General features: G+C 43.2%; 2 protein-coding genes across 7 annotated transcripts; both read left to right on the top strand.

Annotated features, from left to right (window-relative positions):
• Positions 1-1,209: 1,209 nt before the first annotated feature.
• LOC124017479 (alpha-2-antiplasmin-like) lies at positions 1,210-5,739 on the top strand. 5 transcript variants are annotated; one of them, XM_046332691.1, is made up of 8 exons: positions 1,210-1,229; positions 2,606-2,677; positions 2,802-3,000; positions 3,117-3,260; positions 3,421-3,609; positions 3,718-3,860; positions 4,057-4,261; positions 4,855-5,739. In XM_046332691.1, exons 2-8 carry the CDS (start codon positions 2,621-2,623, stop codon positions 5,229-5,231), a joined length of 1,314 nt encoding a protein of 437 aa, XP_046188647.1. In that variant the 5' UTR covers positions 1,210-1,229; positions 2,606-2,620; the 3' UTR covers positions 5,232-5,739. The 5 variants fall into 5 exon arrangements, with proteins under 5 accessions (XP_046188647.1, XP_046188646.1, XP_046188643.1 ...); XM_046332690.1 differs by lacking the exon at positions 1,210-1,229 and adding an exon at positions 1,795-2,170; XM_046332687.1 differs by lacking the exon at positions 1,210-1,229 and adding an exon at positions 1,796-2,195.
• A 133-nt stretch (positions 5,740-5,872) lies between these two features.
• LOC124017477 (pigment epithelium-derived factor-like) lies at positions 5,873-11,276 on the top strand. Of its 2 annotated transcripts, none has more exons than XM_046332686.1 (9): positions 5,873-6,465; positions 6,568-6,621; positions 8,770-8,833; positions 9,141-9,330; positions 9,432-9,590; positions 9,704-9,907; positions 9,995-10,134; positions 10,262-10,472; positions 10,562-11,276. In XM_046332686.1, the coding sequence occupies exons 1-9, from the start codon at positions 6,230-6,232 to the stop codon at positions 10,810-10,812; spliced, it is 1,509 nt and encodes a 502-aa protein (XP_046188642.1). In that variant the 5' UTR covers positions 5,873-6,229; the 3' UTR covers positions 10,813-11,276. The 2 variants fall into 2 exon arrangements, with proteins under 2 accessions (XP_046188642.1, XP_046188641.1); XM_046332685.1 differs by having other exon boundaries at positions 8,758-8,833.
• The last annotated feature ends 4,918 nt before the right edge of the window (positions 11,277-16,194 follow it).

The following is a 16,194-nucleotide window of genomic DNA, read 5'->3' as shown; positions in this document are numbered from 1 at the left end:
ACAGTCACCCCAAACCACCCCAAGGGGACTGAGCAGGTGATGGCCTGATTCATAGGTGCATTGTGGGGTGGCAACGGTTGTGCCAAGGTCTTGTGTGGGCATAGGGCTGGAATGGGGCGGCCTGTGCAAGAAAAACAATATCCCCCACCCCCTCCCCAAACGACACCCTCTGTGTTTACTCTATTTTACCTAAAGGGCTCGCGAGAGACAGAGGATAAGGATTAGGCCCAAAATGGTGTAATAGCAACTCTGATTCATATAGAAACATTCTACAGTGCTTATGTTGGGTTTCCTCCATTAGGGCCGATAGAGGGAGACACAGTGTTGTAAATGAAGTCCATGCATGTATTAATAATATTGGAACATATCAACTCTCATGGTCACAGACACTTCAGTAGGCGGATATTTGACATTTGCCACTATCGTAGAGCTATCTGTGAGGGTTTCCAAACTCTTTCTAGGAAAATGTGTTTGTAGGTCAGAGAGAGTAATGTCACAATCCAAACTACACCCCGCATCTTTCTCTGCGATAAATAGAGACATTTAGGCTGTGTTTACACAGGCAGCCCAATTCTGATATTTCCCCCACTAATTGGTCTTTTGACATCAGATAGATCTTTGGACATTTGATCTTATTTGGAGCTGATCTGATTGGTCAAAAAAACTATTCCTGACAATAAGATCAGCATTGTGCTGCCTGTGTAAAAGCTGCCATAGACGTCCTTACTAGTCTGGTAGATATTAAGATTCTCATTGTAAGGGTCCCCCTTATTTGGACATTTCAAAAGGCATCTGTCCTCCTCTCTCAGGGATACCACTGATCTGATGAGAGCAGAAAGGTGAAAATATTGTGCTACTGGGAACTTGTACATGAATTGCACCTGCTAAATGTTTCAGATCAGTGATATGTCTGTGAAATGAGGGAAGGAAGGAAAGAGAGAAGGAATGATGCTGCTCAGTGCTATCTGTCCGGGTTGTGGAGCCAAAGCTCTAATAAAGACAGGTTGGACCTGTGGGTCACATTTTCTGGTAGAGTAGTCGCTCTGCTGAATCAATGCAGGGTTGAACATTAACTGGCCAATGAGGGGGCTGACAATGTAGAATACTGTGCACTACAGGATCCAGCTAAGGGAACACTCACCGTGCCTGTCTGTCTGTCTGTCTCTCTGTCTGTCTATATCCTAATCCTTTTTGCCTATATTACCTATCCCTGACCAAACATCGGCTGGGTAAGTTTTTACCATCTCGATTCACTTTGATAGAGGCTTGGAAGGGATTGTGGTGTTGGGGAGTCTTTTTTGGCACAGTGCATGAAACCATATAATTCTACTGTAGTAAGTGCTTTTTATTTAAAGCTATTTGGACCATGATTTAGATGTATGGCTGTAGCTATTCGTTTACTAGTGATATAATAATAGCACAAACTGTTTTTTGTAAATAAGACTACAGAGCCCGTTGTAAATGTAAATGTACAGTAAAATCACCAATCAATAAATATCCCCACTTCCACTATTTGTATTATGTCTATGAACGCTAATGATTCTATGCAGAGTCATATATATATATATATATTTTTTTATCTATATCTATATATATTTACATATATAATATATATAGATATATAGATATAGATACAAATTGCATCAAATTGTATATATATATATATATATATATATATATATATATATATATATATATATATATATATGATACCGTTGCAGTAGTGAGGCCAGTGTTTGCTGTTTGTGGACTTTAGAAGTAAAACAGAAACCTTTGGCCCTCTGACAAACACTTGTGGTCCCAGAGCAAAACACCACCCATCTCTGCACTGTAGAACCAGGCTTATGCTGCGCCACACTGACCACTAGCCAAGCAATCCTGCTTTTGATTGGCTCTCTTTTCCTCTCAGCCAATCAGTGGTCCCATGTCCAGCAGCAATAGGTACTTTGTTATTGCTCTGTAAAAGTGAGTGGTTCAACAATTGCTATGCATTGATAATCACTGTTATTGAATCTTAAATATCAAAGTTACTGTGACAGGGTAGGAACCATCGTTTCGGTCCATGTTTCCCAGGGGACTATAATTGGTGTTGAACATGTAAATGTATAAAAGCACCTTAGAGTCATTTCCATGTTAGAGCTTCGTACTGGAACAGTCATTGTTTGGAAAGGTGGTGTAATGCAAGTGTTAATTCTGTGAGCAACCATTTTTGTGAACATGTTCATGCTTTCTGGGAAGAAATGTTTGGGGTGTGGTCATTGTTCTGGAAGGTTGTTTCCAGTTGATTTGTGTTGGGAAAGGCTTTGTTGGTTTTGGATCCAAGCAGTGTCCTCCCTTATTAAGGGAAGTATTGGTTGTCACTGTTTTTGGTCACTGTGTAACTTAACTTGGTCAATCTAGTCATGTGAAGGCACTGTTGCACTTTAGAAAGGAACTGAGACCCAAGAAAACCTTTGGGTATCCATGCTGTATTTTGTATGCGTACTTATCTATTTCTATACAAGCAAATCTAACCTTATTTTTTTACATCTGCCCCAGACTTTCCCCTAAATGGGCCTTGAACCTGTAACCTTACATTATTGTACAGGTTTTTTCTGTTTTGCAGGCTATCTGTTGGGATATGGTGCTGTATCTGGCTGTGCTCTTGCTGCTCTGCCTCTGTCAGCAGGGACTAACTGTAAGGGGGCCAACTGTAACCCTACCCTGAAACACATCAACCTTTCTTAAATATCTAACCTTTTAGCACCCTAACCCTACTCTGGTCTCTAGTCTAACCCCTAGTCTCTCTCTTGCTCTTTTAGGATGAAACTGGTATGGTAGCTCCTGAGGACCACTCCTGTGGAGAGCAGGTGTTCAGACAGGAGGCCTGGCGGTCAGTAGGAGGTGCTATAGAGAGACTGGGCCGGCAACTACTGGACAGCCTGCAGGCAGGGCCGGAGCAGCCCAATGTCATCATATCACCCTTAAGTGTGGCCCTCGCACTAGCACAGCTCTCACTGGGTGAGGCGTGTGAGAGCTCATGTATAATGTGAAGAGTGTATAGCTGAGATTGTATGTGCGTGTTAGCTTTTATCGCCAAGACTTAATGTGCTCAACATGGTCGTTGCCCCTATCAGGAGCTCACAACGAGACCCAGAAGTTGCTGCTCAGTTCTCTACATGCCCACACTGTACCCTGCTACCATCACACCCTGGGCAGCCTGCTCCAACACCTCACCAACACTTCCCTACAGGTGGCCACACGCATGTACCTGCGCCCAGGTGTGTGTGTGTGCTTCCAGGATGAGTAGATGTCAGCGCTGCAGCTCTGTGCCAGAAAATGGCAATCTACTAACATAATTATAAAGCACATCGATTGTAACTGCTCTAAAGGTCTTACCATTTTGACACTTGGTATATGTTGTGTTCACCTCTCTCTCAGAGTTTGAGGTGTACCAGTCCTTTATTGCAGAATCCCTGCGTAGGTACAGATCAGAGCCTGCCCCTCTGATCTCAGTGGAGGAGGTCAACCGATGGGTGGAGGAGGCCACCAAAGGTCACATGACGAATTTCCTGCCCAGTATTCCGCACGACATGGTGCTAATGCTTATCAATGCTGTGCATTTCAAAGGTATGACTTTTCACTCCTTGTCTTTAAAATAAAGGTTTGGAAACTGTACACCATACAGAAGTGTCTACCCTTTACAACTGTGGCTTGTTCTCCTGTTGTCTCTGGTAGGTGAGTGGGAGGCTCGCTTCGACCCTCAGCTCACACAGAAAGGGGAATTCTACCTGGACAACAACAACTTTGTCCATGTGGAAATGATGCGCTCAGCCAAGTACCCACTGAGCCTGTTAGAAGATGGGGAGCTTGGAGCTCAGGTGAGTTGGGCTGGCTGTTCTGCACTTTTGCTGTCTTAAATTTCTATATTTTGACATCCTCCTACTGGAGATTTGTTTTGATCCTGAAACGTTGATAATAAATACTGTCCTTTTCCACCTTTCTCTTAATATTTACAGTGCAGTTTGTGCATTATCCCATTCTAAAATCTATCTCCCACCCCCCTTCTGTTTGCAGGTTGCACGTTTTCCGTTTAAGGGAAACACCAGCTTCCTAGTAGTGATGCCGTTGCCAGGAAGAGGAAATGTGTCATCGCTGGTGGCCAAGCTAAACATCTCGGACCTGTACAGGCGTCTACCTCAGGAGAGCACCATGCAGGTCCAACTGCCAAAGTTCACCCTGCAGTACCGTCAAGAGCTACAGGAGGCGCTGTCCAGCATGGGTGAGCACAGACTTAGTGTAAGAAATTCCAGACCTATGACCATCGCACTAGGTCTGGGAGTCATGTTGGATTTTCTTGGCCAATTTGGAGAGGGTGCTATTCAGACCTGACACTCCCAACAAATCACAAGTTTGGGTAGGTGGGGCAAAAACTAAATTAATAATCCCCTCAAACATGAGGTGTACACACAATGCGGTTATTTTTGCCACAGCCGGGCAGTGGTTGTTAGCTTGTAACGCCAATGTCATGGCGCATGCAAACTACTCAGTTGATTCTCTGCAAGTTCCTAGCTAACTGCCGGAAATGTTTGAGGCAGAGCTCTGGATGGATTTTCCGGCAGCCAACTCCACTCTTTCCTATCTGCCAAACTGACATTTGTCTTAGTTCTGTTGTGAAATCTGGAACATTGGTAATTTGTGGGAGGCATCCAGTCTGTTTAGACTAGCAGAGAAAGGTCAATAGTTTTGGCCACAAGTTTTTTTCCTCTCAGGTCTAAAACTATTCCATGAGTCGGGTGAGCTAGAAACGGGTGTTTTACAACAGTCAAAATTGTAGAACGGATGAATGCTCAATCAAAATCTCTTCTCTCTCAGGTTTGGGATCTCTGTTCTCTGGTCCTGATCTGTCCGGTATATCGGCGGTTCCTCTGCAGGTGTCCAGTGTGCGTCACGCTTGCGGGGTAGAGCTCAGTGAGGAAGGGGCCGACGCATCTGCAGCCACCTCTGTTACCATAATGCGCTCCGTTCCCATCTTCTTTGTAAACTCCCCCTTTCTGTTCGCCCTGGTAGACCACACCTCCCTTGCTCCCCTCTTCCTGGGCACTGTCACTAACCCTGCCCCTGACACCAGCCCAATGCACATTGACAGTCAACTCAGTGATGATCCCCATGGCAACAATACCCAAAGTGACAGCACTAATAGTAACAATGTACAGAGTGACGGTCCCCATAGCAGCAACAATGTACTTTGACCAGCCATAATGAGAATACAGTGTGGCGCCGCTGCTGGAGGGAGGTGCATCGGCACCCCCTGAATGAAGTGGAGGGGGAACTCCAACAACCGAGTGGCAGGGCAAAGATCCTGTGCCAACCCCTCTCATACCGTTCCTTCCTAAACCAACTTTGGTTGGGGCAGGCTGGGCATCAAGTTTGCACTTTTCTGTCCTGAACAATACAGCCCAACCAGCCGGTCACATATGGATCCTAGCCCTCATATAGCAAATCCCAATCCATTGGCACAGTTCCCAGACCAAAATCAACCCCAGTCCCTATGCCTAGACACCTGACTTCTCACAGTCCCTCCCCACTGTATGCCCCTGGATTGAGGAGAGACCATGGACCTGTCCCATAATATTGTGTGGATGAACACTCAAATTTGTTGCCATTTTTACACTTGGTTGTGCACTGTCTTACACTATTTGTGCTTTGTTCTGATTATTCCCACCTCTGGTATTGATTAAAGAAAAGGGATGAAGTCAATGTCTTAGTAGTGGATGTGATCATGTTACAGGAGTTTTGGTATAAGAACTGATTATTTTATTTTAAATGGGCTTATGCTAAGCCTTATACCCCAATTTATTTCATCAGGAATTGCTATTTCCTGGTTGCTAAAATTCTAATAGTTTGCTTAATTTCAGTTTGACAAAACAAGCAAGTATAGTGCAGAATCATTGTACCATCTAAACCAGTGATACATTTTCTGGAACCAAAAATACTGATATCAGTAGTTTGGCGCTGGTGTACAAAAGTAAAAGACACATGAACTAGAAGCATAGAAATAAAATGCATCTCCCGCATTTTAGACTTGCTTTCAATGAGTGACAGATCTATAACTAAGGTCTGATTTTGATTGGGTCGCCCAAAAAGTTACATATTGCAGAATTAACTCTCTTCTCCAGCACATTCTTGCGATTAAAAAATAATTCACGTTTTAGGTAATTTTCTTGCACGTGAAATTTGACATATTGTAATGTCAGGGGAGAGAAGGGACCATGAATGTGCCTTTCGCTCAAAACAGCCATCCTGCTTCTTGCTAAACCCAACCGGCTATATCCTCTGCCTACGTCAGAGCAGGGCGGGGGAAAGTTGGCTCCACCGCCCTCATACACCGCTGTGTGCATCGCCCCGCTATATTCAGCACTCTACGCGAGAGACCGCTGCTGAAGACACACGGGCGGGCGACGTGGCCCATATTCGCGCTGAAAGGTTAGTCGCCTTTACGCATTAATATGGGATGTTTTATCAAGGTCGATTGCACGGAATGAAAGACTCTGGCACTAAACCTTAACGGTATTTTCTTTTCTCCAGTCAAACTCCTGTGCAACAACATTTACAGAACGGAGTAGACCTAATAACACTTAAGTAAGCAGGACTTTTTTTGTAATGCTTTTTAATCAGGCTTTATGGTGTTTTGAAGCCTTCATTTTATGATACCTTAATCTCCATATCGGGAGTGAATAATCCATGCTTTTGATTTACAAGTGCACAATGTTATGGTGGATTTGGTCCACTGGTCCCTTTTCTTTTCCAGTAGGCTACTTTGCACTGGTTCAGAATTTCCATTCAAGCTGCTGAGCAGGGCACCAAGGGAAACACGCCAAGACTAACCTTTCCCAGAGCCCAAACAACTTGTTTAATTGTCCCTGTTTTTAGTCAGTTCTATATCACAGTAAACACTCAAGATGGTTTGAATCAACTGCAAACCTATCTAATAGAGAAAATACTAAAGACATGTCTAGACTCCATATGCAAGGTGATGTGTATAGAGCAATTGAAGAACACTGTGCACATAGTGGTCCGTACCTCAGGACCTTCAGGATAGACATTCTCATGGCAGGAGATTCATTGTTCGTGGCCTGAAAGTATGGGAGTCAATAGATGTGTGAGCGTGTAGGAGAGCAGTGGTTTGGTGTCCAAACAAAACTTTTTGTGCCCCCCCCCCCCCCCACACACCAAAAAACCCAAGATGACCTATAGTACCATTAGCCAAACATTGGTAATTTACCATGTTTGTGATTGCCTCAGTACAGAGAGGTGGTCTCTCTGTGGGTTTGGCTGGCTTCTTTGGGTTGGAAAGAGATGGAGTGCCTGGGTTAACCATCAGACCTGCAGAGAGGGGGCGGAGAAGAAGAAAGGAATTGAGAGAAGTGTGTGTGGTCTGAGGTTCAGTGATGGATGTTTCTTTTCATCAGGGAAACCAGGAGAAGCTCAATGACAACCAGATGTGCTGGGGGAACAAGAGAGTATGTGTGTGTGGTTAAAAGAGAATGTGAGAGGGAGAAGGAAAGAATGAGCGGGGTGTTGGGAATGAGAACTGGCAGAGTTATACTACTATTCTGTGTTTGTGTGTGGTCTGAAAAATCATCCTCCTCAAACTCTCCATAATCTCCTGTGACCTTTCACTTTGTCACTTCTCTGTCTGTGTCAATGAGTCTGCTCACCTCTCTGGACTCTGTATGGCCCTATTCAACCCACAAAGCTCATTAACATTACTAGCTGTGTTAGTGTGACTAGCTAGTAAACCGGTGTGAACAGTCTGCCTCTGCTTGTGTTGTGCGTTAGCTACACTGTGTGTGTGGAGAGCCAGAAGTTTGGGATATATTACATGGTTTACACGCTACCCAAACCGGACCCGTCGCATGCGCAAGCGTGGCAAAATAAATGTACACACATGTTATTCGATCATTGCACCCACAATGCTCGCACGCACCAACGAGCGTCTGCGTTGGCAAGCGCTAAAATAGAAGTTGCAAGTCCTGCCTCACATTTCCTCATTGTCTTTTAGAAGCATATACCCACATGCCATCTCATTGGTTATACCCACGTGGGTGATTGAAAGATGAACTGAGGTCAGATGGTCAGTTGTGGTAATTAGATGCCGTATAAAGTCCAAAGAAGAAAAGGCCTGGAAGAAGGAGAGTTGACTAGAAACGATTCGGTTGACCGTTTTCTGTGAAGATTAATTGTCGGAGTAGTGAACCTTGTGCATTTCAGGTAAAATAACAACCCAGGACAAATTAGCTAGCAACTGCAAGCTAGCTAGCTAAATTGCCATAAATGTTTAATGCTTTTCGACCTGTCCCCAAATTAATATAATTGGTTCAGAGTTTGTTTTGATATTTCAACCTGTGTGTCGTGATCACGTTTGGTGTAGGGGGACAAAATCAATTTTCGCATGATTGCACGCACAGACGGTTTGGGTATGGTTTTAGTCTCTGCTCAGTAAGAGGAAGAAATGGAGTTCAGTTTGAACACACAAACATGTAAACATCACCGCCTAGTGAGAGCAAGAAAAGAAGAGATGCTGACAGGATTTATCACAAGTTAAAACTACGTTCTCCCACAGGAGCCCTGCAGCCAATCACACTCACAGTCAAAAAATCTGACTCGCACACCATGGGCCAGTTTCCCTGACACAGATTAAGCCTAGGCCCTGGACTAAAAAGCATTCTCGATTGAGAGAGTGTATGTTTGAATAATAATGTGTGTGTAATTGAGTTTGTGTTGCAGGATGATGCGGACGACCCTGTTGCTGTGTTTGGGATTCCTCCTCTCCCTCTCTTATGCTCAGTTGGTGAGACCACTCCACATCGCTGTTTTCACTCTCAATTCTTTTTTATGCTCTCAGGTCTTTTATTCACTCTGTCCCTTTGGTTTTCCTATTCTACACTTCATCTCTCATCTTCCACTAGTAGATTCACCACAGTCTCTCCATCTCTACGTCCCTCCATTTTCATTCTGGCTTGCCAATTCCGAACAGCATCACTCTTTGTCACATCACTTCTCTATCTCCTTATTTTTCTCATTCTCCATGAACAAGCCATGTCAATAACCCTCCTCTCTCTCTTCCTGTGTCTTTTGATTGACCGATCCCATTGCAGTTGGAGACAGAGGAGGCGGGAGGGGAAGAGGAAGCTGTGGAGCTCTTTACCACGCCCAGAGCAAAGATGGCCGCTGCCACCTCTGACTTCGGCTACAACCTGTTCCGGGCCTTGGCGGGTCGCAACCCAAAGACTAACGTGTTCCTGGCCCCCATCAGCATCTCTGCAGTGCTCACTCAGCTATCCATGGGTTAGTAAGCCTCAGCACTGTTATACTTTATATCACTGTCTGCTATTTATCTGGTATTTAATTGGCAAATTTGTAATTACATATTGATCTCTCTCTCTCAGGAGCATCTCCGGATCGTTCAGAGAGGTGGTTACACAGAGCTCTGAGGTATCACACCCTGCAGGACCCTCAGCTCCATGACACATTCAGAGACCTACTTGCATCACTCAGAGCACCTGGCAAAGGCCTCAGCATCGCTGCACGTGTCTACCTGGCCCGCAGTGAGTGTGTGTGTGTGTGTGTGTGTGTGTAAGCATGTGTCTCAGATCATTTTGATCAGTCTGTGTGTGTTTTGATTGTGTGTATGTTTGTTGACCTGTGTGTATCTCTCTAGGATTGCGTCTGAAGCAGGAATACTTAGGCGTGGTGGAGAAGCAGTATGGGGTGCGGCCCAAGACTCTGATGGGCGGGGCTAAAGATGTGAATGAGATCAATGATTGGGTCAAACAGCAGACGGGCGGCAAGGTCGACCGCTTCATGTCCAAGGCCCTGGGACGGAACTCTGGTGTGGTTCCTCTGGGCGCCGCCTACTTCAAAGGTAAGGACAGTCTGTCTGCAGTCCAATTCTCTACCCTTCTCCCCAAAGTGTGCATTTGTTTATGGGATGCTGCTTGTGTGTGTGTAGTGAAGTGGATGACTCGGTTCAGCAAGAGTGGAGTGATGGAGGACTTCCAGCTTGTTGGAGAGGCTCCTGCCCGCATTTCCATGATGCAGCAGGACAATTACCCAGTGAAGATGGGTGTAGACCCAGACCTGGGCTGTACAGTGAGTACAGATGCAGTTATGCTTTCTCCAGTGGTCATTACTTTCTTAACTAGCCAGTTATCAAGTTTGCCTCAGGGAAAACATTTATTGATGACCCCCCCCACACTCCCTCTCCCTTTCTCTCCAGATTGCTCAGATCCAGATGCAGGATGACGTCAGCATGTTTGTGTTCCTTCCTGATGATGTCACTCAGAACATGACCTTGGTGGAGGAGAGCCTGACAGCTGAGTTTGTTCAGGACCTCTCCATGACCCTTCACCCCGTGCAGACGGCCCTCACACTGCCTGTCCTAAAATTCAGCTACTCTACTGACCTCCTGCCACTGCTCACTGACCTGGGTGAGTTTCTTCTCCTCCCTCCTTCTCTCTTCCTCTCGGTCTTCATTTTGCTCTTCTGCCTTCACATCTCTCATATCCTCTTTCTCCAGGTCTCGACGAATTTCTGGCAGACACGGACCTGACCAAGATCACGTCTCAGGCGGCGAAACTCAGCAGCCTCAATCATAAGGTTGTCATGGAGATGGCCCCAGAAGGCACCCGGTATGCCAGCTCCCACCCCGCCTCCACACCCCTTTCGTACTGCGTGGACCATCCCTTCCTGTTCCTGGTGAGGGATGAGGCCTCGGGGGCACTGCTCTTTATTGGCAAGGTGGTTAACCCACGCAATCTGAGGATATAAACACAGACACACACTGCATTCTAAGCAGGTCCTAGGAGGGTATCAGCCATCGTTAAGCTTAAGCTTCTTTGTGTCATAAATGCACAATATGAGAGGATGGATAAGCAGCTAGATTTACCCATTGATCATATAATACAGTTTCTTAATCATGTATGAAAACCCTGCATACCATTCAGACTACAAGTTCAGACCAAAAGTCTGAACACTCACAACTGATAGTCTCAAGTTGTTTTCAGGGAAAATAATTTGTGATTGAAAAGTACACCTCTCATAATGTTTAAAAAAAGGCACATACTTTAACCCCCCAAAAATACTCTTCATAATATTGTCAATTGCGATGCAATAAATAAACATTGCAGTTAAGTCTTTCTGTTTGTCTGTCTGACTCCATAGAGGGAGTTGTATAACTTTAACCAGTTGACATACAATAGCTGCTTCCAGTAAAGGGTTATTTTGGAAAGAAATTGGACTCTTGGATGTTCTTTCTTTAGCTATTGTGCTGGTAAACAAAATTAAAGGACGAACACAAACATATGTGACCAACCTCCTTGATTCGGTCTTATGTTGCATAATTTGAAATTGTGTTTTTTACATTGGATAAAAGCAGAGACACAGAGCTACAAAATTGTATTTCATACACTGCATTTGAGGAACAATGGGAAAGTAATTCTGCTTTGAAAGTTGATTAACTGAACCTCACTTTTGAGAAAATGGCCTTTGAATGTTTTGGTACATACTGGAGAGCTGCTCATTGTCTACACCCATTCAGCATCATTCACACACTCTTAAGCTTTAGCCGAGCGTTCTGTCCTAACAACGACGACAACAGTCAAGCACCCAAGCGAACTACTTCCAGTCAGAAATGAGAGAACAGCTCACATATCACCTTTGACATTGTCCGCAAGCTTGAGTTCTTTTGCACACAAATCATACAATGATGGAAAGACCTGTGTGTTGTCCTTCTTATTGCAGACAGAAGAGCTCCAACTTTTTAATCATAGCCCCAATTTTGTCCCGCACATTGAATATAGTTGCGGAGAGTCCCTGAAATCCTAGATTCAAATCATTCAGATTAGAAAAAAACAGCTGTCAGGTATTCCCTTGGCAGCAAGAGGCTCTCGGTGGATACTGCAGTGTACCCAAGTGACGTCGGGAGCAACTGCTTGCAAGCGCGTTACCACTCCACTATGTCTCCCTGTCATGGCTTTTGCACCATCAGTACAGATACCAAAAATGGCAGCAGCTATGTTTGGCTACTTATGGACCGTTAGTGGAATTCCCGCGATAGAGTAACGGTTAATGTGATTGGATGTTAATTATTTGACTAGGGTACCTGTATTTGACATTGTGTTGTTATTTCGCTGAACACCTAGATGGCTTAATTTTATTTTTGGCAGTGAAACGAGGTGATTTAGGCGCGGGAATAAAACTCACCCAAATGTATAGCCCCATCTGACATTATAAATGTATTGTTTGAAAATGTGAAGAGATTAATTTTTATTTGGCATACCCCTGACGGCATTGCGCGTACCCCAGTTTGGGAATACCTGTACTACGTGATACATAAAAAAAGCCATGTTAGACAGGATTACCTACACATACTGACCAACTCAAATAGACAGAAGCGAGCTATATGGCAAACCAATCCGAACGCCTCTCTCGGCATGTCCAGCCCACTCATTATCTCAGACAATCATGGATAGGAGGTTGCTGTTTTTTTTCTGTGGCTAAACCAACTAGGCTTGTAATTTAACAATTGTATTCATATTTACATGGCATACAAGTCTATTATTAAGACACATGGAAGTTCACATGTTCCAGAAGGCATTTCTACCAAAAAACACATTTTGATAAAAGGAAATGTACGTTCAAATGCCTCTCCTGTGAAGTAGTGACGTGGAACATACGCCTAGCTTTCTGGAATGGGTCACATATACTCTTCTCATTCTTCTCTGTACGTCAGAGCATCTTTCAAATTAAACATAGATGAAGAGTGTGTGTGTGTGTGTGTGTGTGTGTGTGTGTGTGTGTGTGTGTGTGTGGAGTGTTTGCATGAAGTCATGTTTCTTGTACAAGCTGATTTGAAATACATTTTCCATGTTTGGGAAGAGATTCCTGTGGCCACGGTAACTCTCCCCAGAACAAACTCAACCAAAGCCATGCCTGGAACACATCAGTCGCTGATTAGAGGGGAACAATTAAAAAATGCAGTGGAACTGGCTTCGAGATCCAGAGTTAAGTTTGAAGGTGTGAATCATGACTCACTCTCTCTCTCCATGCCACCCCTCTCAGGCCCCCATTGTGGCCACTAGAGGGAGCCCTTTATCAGGGACAGCGCTGAGGAGGCAGAGAGAGAACAGGAGGAGAGTAATTCATAGTAATTCATATCCCTGTCAGTAAACATGGTTAACCTTTGGCTTTTAACCATTCACCATTTCACAACTTCATGTTTTCATAGCACTATGGGTCAGATTGTCTGTAAGAGGAAGTCGCACATGCACGAACGCACAGACAGAGGAAGTCGCACACACACGAACACACAGACAGAGGAAGCAGTGTGCAGACATGGGATGCAGTTTCACAATGCAATAAAATAAGGGGAGATGTGAATGAGGTAAAGATTAGTCTGTGTACATAGACTAAAGAGGAGAATTCTGACAAATTATTCGAAGACAGTTGACAGACGCGCTCGCCAACACACCTCTGTGACTAGCTGACTGGTCATTAAGGGATCAGAGATAAATAAAATACCATTTGTATACGTTCAATTACTTATGCAGAAGTAATAAATGTATACAAATGTAATTTAACTTATCCCCAAAAAACCTTTACCCTAGGATACTTTAACTGGTGACTAACCGGGAGATTGAATTGCCTTTATCAGGTCACTACAGTCCCCGGTTCGAATCCAGGCTGTATCACATCCGGCCGTGATTGGGAGTCCCATAGGGCGGTGCACAATTGGCCCAGAGTTGTCCGGGTTTGGCCAGGGTAGGCCGTCATTGTAAATAAGAATTTGTTCTTAACTGACTTGCCTACTCACTCACTCACTCACTCACTCACTCACTCACTCACTCACTCACTCACTCACTCACTCACTCACTCACTCACTCACTGTGATGATGTGTCTCTCTGAAATGAAAACAGGAATTGGGACTCTTTGCCTTTTGACTCTGTGGGACATGGCAGGACTCCCAGATGTTAACTCTGATATTCTGAGATTCAGGGTTATTCAGATATCAGATATATCAATGTTAGGGAGGTCTTGGCAGGTCTACACACACAATCGTTCATGTACCAGCTTGTGTCACCCCATACCTGTTTAAGACAGTAAGTCAGCAAGACACAGTTAATCTATGAAGTATAACATGCAATCTCCTGCCAGGACTCCTTGACACAACCTTTTCTGCAGTGAAAGGATGAGGACTGAACATGTCTGTTGATAGAGTTTATTAACCTTGTGTATCATCACTCAGGATGGCAGTTATAAATGCTTGGCTCAGGTTTCACAACATCCCCGCCCCATCTCCACCTCCCTCCTCTCGCTCCCCTTGGAGAGCAATGCCCCTCTTCCATGTCACATGGGTTCACATGAGTTCATTACATGCATGATTTCTTCCCTGTTTGGAAAGGGCCTTTGAACTCACAATGCTTGCCTACCATAATATGTTGTTATGGTCCAATGTTGTTATGGTCTAATGCTGTTATGGTCTAATGCTGTTATGGTCTAATGCTGTTATGGTCTAATGTTGTTATGGTCTAATGTTGTTATGATCTAATGGTCTAATGTTGTTATGATCTAATGGTCTAATGTTGTTATGGTCTAATGTTGTTATGGTCTAATGTTGTTATGGTCTAATGTTGTTATGGTCCAATGTTGTTATGGTCTAATGTTGTTATGGTCCAATGTTGTTATGGTCTAATGCTGTTATGGTCTAATGTTGTTATGGTCTAATGTTGTTATGGTCTAATGGTCTAATGTTGTTATGGTCTAATGTTGTTATGATCTAATGTTGTTATGGTCTAATGCTGTTATGGTCTAATGTTGTTATGGTCTAATGTTGTTATGATCTAATGGTCTAATGTTGTTATGATCTAATGGTCTAATGTTGTTATGGTCTAATGTTGTTATGGTCCAATGTTGTTATGGTCTAATGTTGTTATGGTCCAATGTTGTTATGGTCTAATGCTGTTATGGTCTAATGTTGTTATGGTCTAATGTTGTTATGGTCTAATGGTCTAATGTTGTTATGGTCTAATGTTGTTATGATCTAATGTTGTTATGGTCTAATGCTGTTATGGTCTAATGTTGTTATGGTCTAATGTTGTTATGATCTAATGGTCTAATGTTGTTATGATCTAATGGTCTAATGTTGTTATGGTCTAATGTTGTTATGGTCTAATGTTGTTATGGTCTAATGTTGTTATGGTCCAATGTTGTTATGGTCTAATGCTGTTATGGTCTAATGTTGTTATGGTCTAATGGTCTAATGTTGTTATGGTCTAATGGTCTAATGTTGTTATGGTCTAATGTTGTTATGATCTAATGTTGTTATGGTCTAATGTTGTTATGGTCTAATGTTGTTATGGTCTAATGTTGTTATGGTCTAATGTTGTTATGGTCTAATGTTGTTATGGTCTAATGTTGTTATGGTCTAATGTTGTTATGGTCTAATGGTCTAATGTTGTTATGGTCTAATGTTGTTATGGTCTAATGGTCTAATGTTGTTATGGTCTAATGTTGTTATGGTCTAATGTTGTTATGGTCTAATGGTCTAATGTTGTTATGATCTAATGTTGTTATGATCTAATGGTCTAATGTTGTTATGGTCTAATGTTGTTATGGTCTAATGTTGTTATGGTATAATGTTGTTATGGTCTAATGTTGTTATGGTCTAATGGTCTAATGTTGTTATGGTCTAATGTTGTTATGGTCTAATGTTGTTATGGTCTAATGTTGTTATGGTCTAATGCTGTTATGGTCTAATGGTCTAATGTTGTTATGGTCTAATGGTCTAATGTTGTTATGGTCTAATGGTCTAATGTTGTTATGGTCTAATGGTCTAATGTTGTTATCGTAGAATGTATGCACACATGACTGTAAGTCGCTTTGGATAAAAGCGTCTGCTAAATGGCATATATTATTATTATTATTACCATAACTCATTACATGACAAGAGCAATGGAGAAACAGATGACTTGTGTGGAATTGTCCATCAAATAAAAATTCCACTTCATATAATGTAGTGAAGATATTTACATTTTTTTCTTCACAGGATAAGATTATAAGCATGATATATTATTGGAGTTGTATATATGTAAGGCGCCTCCTCAATCTATAATGATCATTTTCTTTGAAAGTATACGTTCAAGTATGCGTTG

This window comes from Oncorhynchus gorbuscha, unplaced genomic scaffold (genome assembly GCF_021184085.1).
Source record: "Oncorhynchus gorbuscha isolate QuinsamMale2020 ecotype Even-year unplaced genomic scaffold, OgorEven_v1.0 Un_scaffold_2233, whole genome shotgun sequence".
Classification (NCBI taxonomy): Eukaryota; Metazoa; Chordata; class Actinopteri; order Salmoniformes; family Salmonidae; genus Oncorhynchus; species Oncorhynchus gorbuscha.
Note: the sequence above shows the minus strand (reverse complement) of the source record. Positions and strands in the feature narration are given on the sequence as shown.